A 12,648-nucleotide genomic window follows, 5' to 3' on the forward strand; every position below is an offset into this window, starting at 1 on the left:
TTAATTAAGTTGAGCTCAATAAAAGACTTACCTTAACCCCAAAAGCTTTCAAGTAAAACATTTCTATTGGCTTTAGGCCCATTTGGGTTTTGACAAATTTTGGATTTCCCCGAACTTGGATATGGATGGTTATCTGAAAATGGTTCTTCTTTTGGCAAACAAAAGCTTCATCTGCTGGTGAAAAATTAAATCCTTTGTCTATGATAACTCGATAGCCTATATCAGGTCTATAAAAAGAGGAATCAAGAAACCAATTTAACAAACATTTTCTACACATTTTCTTCCATTAACAATACTAATAGTATAAACATTTCAAGAAAATACACTGTGGAAAGTGACTTTTGCTATATTTAATCAATTTTGTGGATTTTTGCTGAGGAAGTGTGCTATTTCAAAACACAGATGGCTCTCTCACAGCATTTTATCTTCTCACAAGGAAGAAGCACAATTCTTGCCAAATGGAAGCATTGTCTCTTCGGCTTCCCTTTCCCTTTGTGCTTTCTAGAATTCTAATTTGACTCCACCATACAACAGAAAGATGTAGGCTAGAAGTTGAGAAGTCACTGCATTACTCAGACCTATGAAATAGCTGGGATAAAATTCGTCTTTTTCTTCCTTTAAAAAAAAAAAGGCTCTAAATGTCATCAGCAACAGCACATTCAAATAGTCCCTCAGATGAGTGAATATTCAGCCTACTGGTGGTTAGAAGAAAAAAGCAGGCTGGTCAAAATTACCAGGAATAGCTTTAAACCAGATTAACTAGAGCCAGTCAGAATACGGATTGAAAACCCATTTTCACCAGAGTTTGGTCATTTCCTTTTTATCCTCCTGCTCTGATAATAGCACTGAAAACCTACTATGCTGGTTACTTCTGCTGAGAACAAAAGTAGTGGGGTGGCTAATCAGACCCTTGCTTTATTTATCCTATCAAATTCGTTCAATATCAAGGCTTTGTGTATCACATATTTAATTAAATACCTTTAAATGTTAATAAAACTAAAACACCTTACCTGTGTAACATTACTGAGTAGAGAAGAGAATATAGAAGGTGAAACTTTTTTAGTGAGCTTTTCCCATACATGTTGTAGATATGGAACATGATTTTTAATTCACCAAGATTCCTAAATGTGGATTTTTCCTCAGGAAAGAAGCTTCTCCTCAGGACCGGAAGCAGAGGAGGGCAGGACTTACTGTGTGTGGTTCTGTGCTTCCTGGGATCTCAATTTGGATGGCGGCCATTATAATGAACAACACTTAAGTTTCTAAATTTTCCTCTAATTCCAGAGACAGAAAATATGAATGAGTCTCTTGGAGAAAAGAGTGTTCATGTTCTTTGCAATTTAAGCACATTCCCAGTGGATCAAGTCACTGGGTCATTGATTACTCCCAAGTAGCTGACTTGTCAAAGCCTCCACGATCATGGTACCTTGCCAGCACCAAAGTCAAGACCATTCACTGAATGAAGGATTTGATAAAGACCACATGTCTTATGTCATCTGGAAACTTCATATTGACTCACGTTTCTAGAACTAATCTTCTAATTTACTCATTTAAAGTCTAGATGAATGGAATCGTATAGATTTTACTGCAGAGGGTAATAAGAACTGTCTTGATGGAGAAAAAAGGAAATATCTTTTTGTGATCTTCATGTTTCACTATCAGAAACTCTGAAGGAAGGAGGTAAGGTTTACAGATCAGATATGAGCATTAGCCTGAAATTTAGAGACAGTTAGAAGCAGAAACAGAATCAACGAACAATTATTATGCAGTTGAAGGTTATTCTGAATCTTAAACACCCATCTCTGGTTATAGAAATCTGTTTACCTAAAAATAGCGATTCTGTTTTTTATATCAAAAGTTATACATAAAATCAACTAAACTGGCTTTTTAAAAGCTCCTTTAACACAAGTTTTCAGTATCACTCAGAAAAAAAAAGTTTTTGATAAATTTTCAACCCCCTAACTTTATTGCTTTTAGGTAATTTAAGGAAACAATATTTTTGTGACAAATTAGACATAATAATCTGAGACAAGTGATTTTCTGTCTCAATGATATGAGTAGTGAAATCAAGACAACCTGAAGTCTAATGTAGATTAATATTGTCTTTTTCTTGCACTTAAGAAAAGTGAATTATGTCTAAGCATTCAAAATAAATCTGCCTCTATACCTTTAAGCTGATACCATCCATGTTCTCCATTTTTTCCAGATCAGTGGAGCTTAGATTGGCTGTTCAAATAAACTTTAAAAAAATCTACTCAAGTAAGAAGAAGGATAAGTTGCCTCAAAAACTTGATCAAGGGTTTCATACCTGGGTACTCATATTAAAGATAGCATATATGGACTACTCCCCAAAAGATAATCAAATGAAGGCTAAGACTCAAAACCAAGACCAGTGGACCCTTCCTTTCTTTTTCTAATTGAACACAGTGGCAAATACACAAAGTTGTCACATTTCAATGAGACAATTAGTAATTTGCTTCATTCTGGTTCCCATTCAACACACCAACTCCCAAAGTCTGTTTAAGTCCTTAGAATTTGTTTTAAGGAAAAGATTTCTTCCTTCTAGTTCAACCAACACGAAAGTCCTAGTGATAAGTTTTGCTCTTAAAGAAGCTATATTTGAATTTGGAAAATACCATGGAAGGCCCTCAAGTTTGTGGATCAACATTTCTCATTTCATATTATATTTATTGCTTGAAAGTCCTATTCTTTAACCATTAACATTTTTTAGATTTTTCAAGAAGGTATTTATAATCTTGAAAATTCTAGAAGACTTAGGTAGGTAAATTATACTCTAAGGAATAAAGAGAAGGCTCTGAGCAATAATACGTAAGTCCACATTGATTTCTTGAAACTATAATATCATAAGATTAGGATGAAAATTTTCCAGTTTAAAGATATTTTGAGTGGTTTCATTTCAGTCTCTAAATTCAAAGCCACCACCAGCTAGGATGGTTGCAGTATGTGTTGACAATAAGCTTGACAATACTGATTCACAGCATAGATATTAGAGGAGGTGGGATGTCACCAGCTAGCAATTTAATGTGGCCCCCAAAACAGTATTCTGTGGAATTTTAAATTAACTGCAGGATTAAATGTTACTGATTTGGGAAATCCCCATTTTCCAGCTCGTAGTTTGAACTGGGTCTATGGTCTCAGAAAGATTCACTCTCCCCTCTATCATTTAGTGGGTAAATTGTAATGAGTCAGAATTACAGTCTGGATTCCAAAAGGCCAGAAACCCATGTCCCAGCTATTCATTAGTTGGAATGCGAAACATAAGGGGTAAGACACACTTCCTCATGGACCCATCCTATTTGATCAGGGGTGGCCCAAATCCTCGGATTTAGTCTTGGGAGTTAACCTGGCCTTTCTTCCCTCACTCCCCAGTACACCACCAGGGGGCCCTGGGACACTTACAGTTTCTCATAATGACCAGTGAATAAACTGTGCCAAGGCACGCTTTGGTATGGCTGCCACTTCAGAGAAGGAGAACACTGGTCGACAGGCGTCATGTTCTGTCCCTCACTGTCGTAGTCTTGCACTTCGCTGCTGAAACTCCTACTTGTCACTGCAAAGAAATCGGTGTGTTAGATCCTCCCTCCAAGGCTGTTTTTCCTAGACTCACAGACAGTTGCATGGAGCAATTGAACTGGCCACGTATGACGTCCTCAGTAGCGTCTCCCCACTTCCAGTCAATGTGTTTCCAGTGAAGTCCACTCCAGCCAGAGGAGGGCACGGGGACCCAGGCTGGATCAGTTCAAGCACAGCATTCGCTACTCGCATCAACAACTGCATCAGGTTGACTCATGGCCCAATCCAATCCAAGCAGAGTGAATCTCAGCACTTCAGGGGACACAGGTTCAAAGATGCTGACTCTCTGCCATGAGCTTTAAACCCGTGAGATACATCCCCAAGGGTTGCTGGCACCACTTGGGGACATGAAGGAAAAGCTTGTCTGGAAATGAAGCCCGCACAGCAGAAGGCAGAGTTGAGGATGAAGGGCACCCCATTCTGATGGCATGATTTGAGTTCTGGGATCCAATTCTAAGCTCTTGGGTGACAGGAGCCAATAAATCCTCCAATTTTGTTTTTTTGTTTGTTTGTTTGCTTGCTTTTTGCTTAAGGCAGTTTGAGGTTTGGGGGGTTGGGGGGGTTTGTCCTTTGTTTCTTTGTTTTTGTTTAATTGCAACCAATACATTCTAATCTGTTACAGGTCCCTCGTGGCACTAGCTTTCTGAACTTAGATGAGCTATTTATTCACTTAGTGTTACTTCCCTCAACTGCAAAATAGAAATTAAAACAGATGTCTTGCCCATCTTGCAACGTTATACAAGCAGAGAGATTATCATAGTACAAGTGAAAGCACTTTCCGCAGCTAACGCCAAGATAAAGCAGCAGAAAATGTCGTAAGTATGTGGTACTGACTATATGAAATTGCTACTGTTCTGTGTTAAAATAACAGCAATTCCACATGCGCAAGCTACTATTTTTGCATAATCCTTGCAAACTGTCTTAATTTGAGTAGGCCTCCAAACCCTGTGATTCAACCTTGGATAATCTTTATGTAAATTCTATTGGTACGTTCTCTGTTTCTCTTTTCTTTTAACTCCCTGACGTCAGGAGTGAAGGGGAAATGGTGGGAGTTCACACGATCAGGAGCGGGCAGAGAGCAGCAACAGAGATATGAGGTGAGCTCCTGGAGAGCGTGCACTTAGCCCACAGCTTGGAAACGGCAGGGTTTCTTTCACTCGTCTAACTTCCTTTCTCTATACTTCCACGGAGGACTTCCTCAAACGAATAAATAACGGAGCTGCTTCGGATTGTCTTTGATCTCAAATGTCAAAGAAAATGTGTTTACCTTGGGGTACCCCTATTACATGTCACCTAAGCAAAACATCGATTTTTCCAGTTTTCGTAAACAACCATTTTGAAAAGATTTCTCAAAATCATGAAAAGCTTTTTCCCAGCTCAGAATACAGGAGGTCAGCAATGCAAGGGCCTCTCCATGCTGTCACTCCTCCAGAAGTTACCAGACCTAGAAACTTCTCAAAACAAACAAACAAACACCTTCCACGGTTCTCCCGCTTATACCAAATTCAGAGAAAGGAAGAAACCAGTTCTCCCATTTTTCCTTCCTCTGTCCTCCCGTGGAGAGAGAGGGTAAAGGAAGCTCGAGAGCTTGGGGTTTGGAATCAATGGGTCTGGGCTTGAGTCTCAGCTCGATGCTTACTAGCTATACCATCTAGGGAAATGGTTTCCGGTCTCGGGGCTTCAGTTTCTTCATCTACACAATGGGAGTAACAGTATGAAACCTCCCAGGGATGGTGAAGGGATTCAACAAGTTACATCTATAAGTGCTTGGCACAGTATCTGTCACCAGGAAGGGTTTAAACAATGGCATGTTTCATTAACGTTGGTGGCACTGTCATCACATGGACTAGTGTCAGCTCAGGTGATGCAGTTTTGTCTAAGAAGCCTTGCGAATACTTCTGTGCTTGGCCTCCATGGTAACGCTCTCTGATGTGAAATAACTAACACCAAGTGCCTGAGTGAATGTCAGCTCACTTGGGCCCTTTCCCACTCATGCATGGTGGCAAGGTCAAGGATAAGAGCAAGTCCTGCTTTTTCCCATTATAGCAGCAAAGGGGTGGGGCAGCCACTCCAACGGGACTGACATAGCCATGGCCTCCCTGGGAGCTGGAGATCAGCTGGTGAGATCCAGAGACCACAGGTCCACGCTGAAATTCCAGGCAAAAGCCTGAGCCCAATACTGGGACCTATTACTAGTCACACTAATAATAACGTCTACTACTCCTGTGTACTTTCTTATTTTATTTTTTTAAAAGATTTTATTTATTTATTTATTTGAGAGAGAAAGAGATCGGGAGAGCATAGACGGAGAGTGAGAAGGAGAAGCAGACTCCCCACTGAGCAGAGAGCCTGATATGGGACTTGATCCCAGGACCCTAGGATCATCCAAAAGCAGACTCTTTACCAAATGAGTCACCCAGGCACCCTCCTGTGTGGACCTCCCCAAGTGCACCAAGACACTTGACATAGTTTCTCATCAACTCTTCAAGGTAAGGATGCCTTTTTTTTTTTTTCAATAAACTTTCTTTACTGAAGTATAATATACATAAAGAAGAATACACATTTCATTGGTACACAATTTGATACTTTCTAATAAAATGAATTATACTGGGTAACTATCACTGGACCAAGAAATAGGACATGTCCACCACTCTAAGAAGACACCCTCATGCCCTCTTCCAGCTACTACTTTCTCCTGCCCAAGACAAATCACTATTCTAAAATCTAATACCATAGAGGAGTTTATAGAAGTGGAATTATATGATATGTATTCTTATGTGTTAGCTTCTTTTCCCCAACATTATGTTTATGGGATTCCCTCATTACTGTTGCAAATGGCAGTCATTTCCTCATTTCCATTACTGCAGGAATATACAATTTATTCTGCCTTTGATGGTCATTTGGGTTATTTTCAGTTTGTGGTTATTATAAGTAACACTGCTATGGATATTTCTGTGCGTGTCTTTTAGTGGGTGTATGTACACATTTCTGCTAGGCATAGTCCCAGCAGTGGAATTACTGGGTTATAGGATATGCATTAGTCGATGCAACCAGACTGATTATAGAGAGGTTATGAGGTCAGGATTCCTAATGTCATTTAACAAATGTGGAAATTGGGGCTCAACCACCTGAAATAACTTGCCCAGTGTCATAGCTATTAAGTGGAAGAGACGGGGTTCAAACCATCCTCTTCCCTTCATGCTACACTGAGGATGTCTTGAGAACATGTAGCAAAAGAGGAATAGAAGTGTGAAGGCAGGAAACTGACCAAGTTCCCACCTTTTGGAAAAACTCATAGCTTGCATTTTAATGTCTTTAAAAATATTCTTTTATATATTACTTTTAAAAAAATCTTAGAAATGGGTGAAGTAGAAATTATGATTCTCATTTGATAATCAAGAAAAGTCACTCTCAGGGGCGCCTGGGTGGTTCAGTCGTTAAGCGTCTGCCTTCGGCTCAGGTCATGGTCCCAGGGTCTTGGGATCGAGCCCCACATCGGGCTCTCTGCTCTGCGGGAAGCCTGCTTCTCCCTCTCCCACTCACCCTGCTTGTGTTTCCTCTCTCTCTGTGTCTTTCTCTCTCTGTCAAATAAATAAATAAAATCTTTAAAAAAAAAAAAAAGAAAGAAAAGAAAAGTCACTCTCAGGGTGCCTCGGTGACGCAGTTGGTTAAGCATCTGATTCTCGGTTTCAGCTCAGGTGGTGACCTCAGGGTCCTGAGATCCAGCCACTCAGCATGGTTTCTGCTTGTCCCCCTCCCTCCCCTTCTGCGCACCACCCACTCCGTGCTCTCTCTCTCTCTCTCTCAATCTCTCTCATATAAATAAATAAATCTTAAAAAAAAAAAAAAAGCCAATCTCAGAAAGTCCCTAGTTGCTGAGGAGATGAGACAAATACTTTTTCTGACTTTACAGTGTGAACTCAGCCAGTGCACCTCTCCCGGGGGCCAAAGACCACAACTCTGGGGCTGAAAAAACCCTTTTATTTTTGAGGTTCAAACCATATGAGTCCATGAACCCTCTTATATTTGGGGTTCAGATCAGATGGAAGCAGGAACGCTCTCATACATGGGGTCTAGACCATGTGGGGCTGGAAACAGCCAGCAGGAGTCTGCCCACCAGCTATTTTCTCTCTAAGCAAGATTTTACATCTGCCCACAGCAACCCAGTGATTCTACATTGTGAGCCTATAAATGGGAATCTTGGAACCTGTGGACAAAGTGAACTGCTTGGGAGAAGGTCACCAGAAAAGCCTTCCTGATTGATGTAGAACCTCTCCTCCCATCAAAATCCCTGCCCAATAAGACTAGCATAAGCTCCTCCTTCCTCCTCCCATGTACCATTTCCCCAGGACCTTTGTAAAAACCCTTGGCCTCTGCCACATCAAATATGACTTCTCTACTAGAAAACTGCTGAAAATATAAACTGTAATGAAAACATAGCATTTGGATTTTTGCCTCCCCAACCCCCCACCCCCACCCCCCCAGCCCTGGGAAGGTGTTCATTTACATTCTGGAACCATTGTCTGGAGCCAATTATTTTTAGTCAGCTTTTCAGTGACCTTTGTCCGAATAGGACTTAAGCAAGGGATTCAAGATTTCCTATCTGTTGAGACATTTCAGTTACTCTACCATGACTTTCTCTGGAGATGGTGAAAAATCAATGTCCTCTCCAGAGACAGGCAGCAGAAAATCATCACAGGTTGGAGCTTAACCCTGAAATGGCCAAGACGATTTGAGCAGCAATCTGGTTTGATGAGGAAATGCTTGGAAGGTTTGGGTGGCTTGCCCAGTTCTCTCAGTGGGCTGGTGCATCTGTGGGAGAGCGAACAGATGGTTCCCTCGTCTGGCTAGGAATTTACTCAGCCTTTTGTGTTTGAGAATCACATAGAAGCTGCAGGCTAGATGTAAGGGTTCTTGAAGAAATTAGAGTACGCTCACATAGGAAGCTGGATGGTGAGCTCTACATTATCCAGAAAGGAGACTTTATTTAGCATTTTCTGTTTCAAGGGTTGGATAAGAAAAAAACCAAGCAACTGTCGGCCAGGGTGGATCCATGCAAAAGAAAAGGAGGCAGTGAGAGGTTTGGTTCATGCGAGGGCTGGATGCCTGGATGCAGTTCCACCACAGCACTCCCAGGGGGCGGCACGTGTGGGCCTTGACTGAAGGACCTTCCAGCCCATGCTGGAGCTGAGGCCAGGCATCCCTGAAAGGACCAGCAGGCTCCACAGGCAAGCACAGAGGACCAGCTCTAATCGTGAGGCTGTGAAAGACAAAGGCAGCAACTCAAGCAGGCGAGGAAGCCACCCGCATCCTTTCAGGGCAGTAGAAAGCCCTGGAGTTTGGGGACAATAGTGGGAAGGGAGCTCCAGAACAGAAATCTGGAATGCCCTGCCAGCTGATGCAGGGTAATAAATGAGATGTACCCTGAATCTGGGCTGCTATTCACACTGCCTGCATCTGATTATTTACAGCAGCTAATAGAGGAGGCATGGAGTATTATCCTTTTGCCTAGTAAGTGTCATAGCATTTATTCTGAAATTCAAGGCTGCAGACTCCAAAACCCCAATTTGTTCACAACTTGAAGAGGTCTCTAAGCTCAAAACATGATGTGTCACCTGTTACATAAGACCAAAAATAAGGTAGTCTGACCCCTTGGGCATTATATGATTCTGCTGAAAGACTTCTAAAATGATCTTACAAAGTCTTAAAGATCTACTTGGGACCTGCTAACTTGAAGCGACTGCTAGGGGAGCTCAACTCTCTACCTTTCTGTTCCACTGGAGAAATCCTCCAAAGTCTGCTTCCATGAGCCGGCAGCCTCAGTAGCACTGGGAGTTTGTTAGCAGTGCAGAACCGCAGGCCCCATCTCAGGCTTACTGAATCAGAACCTGCATTTTACCTAGATCCCTATTTTATCTGTGTGCACCCTCAAGTTGAGAAGGATTGCAGCAGACAAAGCAATAGCACAACAGCAGGCTCTTGAACGTGCTTCCACTGGCCTGGAGCCTGTGTCCTCTGAGACACATTGCCCCTAAAATCGAAAGGACCGGCATTTCATCTCCACCAGCGAGAGAGAATGAGAGAGAGAGAGAGAGAGAGAATGGCGTCTCTTCCTAGGAGCATCTGCATGACTCCACCTAAGACTGCATGAAACAATATGTCAAGAGCAAAGAAAGAAACTCCCAGGGCTTACCCTTGCCCATCTATGAAAGTGAAAATAATTTTGTAGGGCTACTACAAGGCTGGTCAAAATCCCTGACTTAATGGTGAAAGCAGTGACTGGCCCCAGGTTGGCTCACTTGGTCTGGAGTGATGGGCCCACATGTGACAGTCCACGGAGTCCTCCAGCGTCTGTGTGCACTTTCTCTTCTTGGTTGGTGGCAATGAGGCTCTAGAATCAAGAACCCAAAATGAAGGTTAGGAGTTTTTGCTCTCCATGTTACATTAAATCAGATTCAGTTTCCCAGGTCTCTGCTCTCGGCCTTCTTAAGACTTATTGCTGTTGGTTGAGACTCCTTGAGGCCTACTAGTCTGCAATACTACTAGGTTGTACATGAGTGGACAGGACAAGCTCCTATTCCATGAGCCCTACTGGTCTGAAACTTAGCTTTCCAATATCCAATAGATCTGAGATTCACCTACTTGAAAAATAAACTGACAATATTTCCAAAGGCAGAAGACTCACTGAGACAGAGAAGATACGAACTTAAAATATAGTATATACATATATAAAATAGAAGTACATAAAATATGTATACATTTTACACCTGAAATTTTTTTCACATGGAATTTTACCACAATTTTTGAGGACCTTTAATCTTCCTGCCATTCTTTAGATTCAGAAGGAGGAATGAAAGAGAAGAGGAGAAGAGGAAGGAAAACAGAAAAAAAGAAGAATATTAATGCTTAATCAACAAGTATTCTTCTGAGAGCTCATTCACAAATTACTTGCGTATTCTAGCTGAGGCTGCAAATGCAAACAGTGCTTTCTCCATCACTCAGAATGTCCCCATATAGTTCTGACATTTTAACTTTCCATTGAATGAGGACTTTGGGTTTAGTGAGCTTTTAATTCAAAGACCATCTAGAGCCGAGAGCACTGGGGCCTTGCCGTGTTGGATATATGTCTCAACACCGCCATCTCCTGGACAGAACGCCACTGTTCATGCTTTACTGGCACCACGGGGGGGTGCTGGCTGCTCTGGGGTCTTTCATAACTAAATATCTTGCCCTTTACCCAGGGCTGTGGCACAGAGGCTGCTGATGGTAAGGACGGCTTATCCCCAGATGGGAGGACACGCATCGGTCCGGGGGGGTCGTAAGATGCCTGGTGTCTGGGTAGCAGTTGCGAAAGCTGCCGTGGCTGTGGGCAGAGTCCCTCATTTCACACGAGCTCTGTGGCAGGTGTGCAGGGAGCGTCCCAGGAGCAGCTGCCGAGTGGAGAAAAGTAGCAGGAGTCCTCCCGGCTGCGGGTCTCACGGCCGGGCAGCATGCACCTGGGGGAACACACAGGTGAGAAGCGCTCTTTCTGACCAGCCAGTGTCCAAGAAGAGGGGCACGGCAGGATGTGCGGCAGGCAGAGTGCACTCACCTTTGGTCTGTGGAGGAGAACAGGAGTCTGACGCTGAGTAGGGTGGAGTATCTGGGAGCTGCTGCTGCCTGAGGATTAGAGACATACATTGCTTTTGTTGGGACCTGTTCCGTCATTATAGCTTTGTCACAAATGGGAGACTGCTGTGGGTACAACACACACACCATGAGGGGCCAAGACCACCAGATCAAGCCCAGTGTTGTCAAGTAAATAGGCTTTGAGGCAGATCAAACTGGGTTTGGGGCCTGGCTCTTCCACTTCCTAGCTGTGTATCCATGAACAAGACTTCACTCTCTCCAGGCCTCCGTTTCCTCACCTACAACATGGGAGTAGCCATCATGCCTTCCTCCTAGCATCATTGTGAGAATTAAATGAGCTACTGTGTATAAAACCCATAAAATAATGCCCCCAGAGTGCAAGCTCAGTTATAGTTTATATACATACACATAAACATGTATATAGTTTATCATAGTTTAATTAAAAGCATTGTTGCTTCTTAACGTTTTCAAAGCACTTACACCAGAGAGATGGTTGTGCATACTGTTTGGGCTAAAGCCTTATAAAATGTCACCACCAAAGCAACGGTTTTCCATCTGTACACTGGGAAATCCCAAAGCTCTTGGAATGAGCTCAGTGGTTTTACAAAAGAAAAAATTTAAATGCCTGGGGGAAAAAATTCATAACTTTTCCTGTTTTATATATTGAGGTGCAAGTAAAATTTCATTTAAGAAAAAATGAGTACCACTAAAAAAGTGTGAAATTTTCTCTTCCAAAAAACCTGCTCCTTATGGCTCGGAAACTCCATGATTCTAAGGCATTCATTAGCACTACCACCCTCTACTTGATTCTCCTGCTGGAGAGTAAGCGGTCATGTTTTTCTTGATTGATTATGATTTTAACCTCATACAATGAAAAGTCTTTTTTTGTTGTTTACTAGAAAAGTTAGGTTTTCTCCTCAAATTGGCCCTTTATAATTCATTCACTCTTTATGAATAAAGGAAGAGAAAACCTTCCTCCAACAATGCCACCTTCCTCCAAAAACACCACCAAAAATGAAAGTAAAGGAATAAAGAGGCATAAAAGGACATAGAGTACATGTGCAGAGCACACAACAGACTATATTTTAATAACACTGTGGCAGACAGAAGTAGGATGGATGGTAACTGAATTAACAGAATGGAAAAAGCAAAAACAAGACTGCCTGGAGATGGCAGAAGCGACACAGCCAATAAGAAACTATCCAATTTAATACAACTCCCGAAAAGCCCAAGACATTGGAGGCACCAGGAACCTCCGAATCCAGGAGTAAGGTGGAGCTGAAAACAAAAGACTCAACTGATTTGATTAAGGAGGGGCGCCTGGGTGGCTCTGTTAAGCGTCTGCCTTCAGCTCAGGTCATGATCCCAGGGGCCTGGGATCGAGTCCCGTATAGGGCTCCCTGCTCTGCAGGAAGCCCGCTTCTC

The 12,648-nt window shown here is 42.4% G+C and overlaps 1 protein-coding gene across 1 annotated transcript in view; it reads right to left on the reverse strand.

Annotated features, from left to right (window-relative positions):
• The window catches only part of MYRFL (myelin regulatory factor like), a 120,432-nt gene that overhangs the window by 56,638 nt on the left and 51,146 nt on the right, over nt 1-12,648 (reverse strand). The window contains exons 4-8 of the mRNA XM_045872979.3: nt 11,186-11,253; nt 10,832-11,090; nt 9,894-9,985; nt 3,421-3,571; nt 32-227 (exon numbers count right to left, since the gene is read on the reverse strand). Coding sequence (XP_045728935.1) covers nt 32-227; nt 3,421-3,571; nt 9,894-9,985; nt 10,832-11,090; nt 11,186-11,253 — 766 coding nt within the window. The remainder of the gene's footprint in view (nt 1-31; nt 228-3,420; nt 3,572-9,893; nt 9,986-10,831; nt 11,091-11,185; nt 11,254-12,648) is intronic.

Source organism: Mirounga angustirostris, unplaced genomic scaffold (genome assembly GCF_029215605.1).
Source record: "Mirounga angustirostris isolate CCGP_5_RB_7025 unplaced genomic scaffold, mMirAng1.0.hap1 SCAF_5, whole genome shotgun sequence".
Taxonomy (NCBI): Eukaryota; Metazoa; Chordata; class Mammalia; order Carnivora; family Phocidae; genus Mirounga; species Mirounga angustirostris.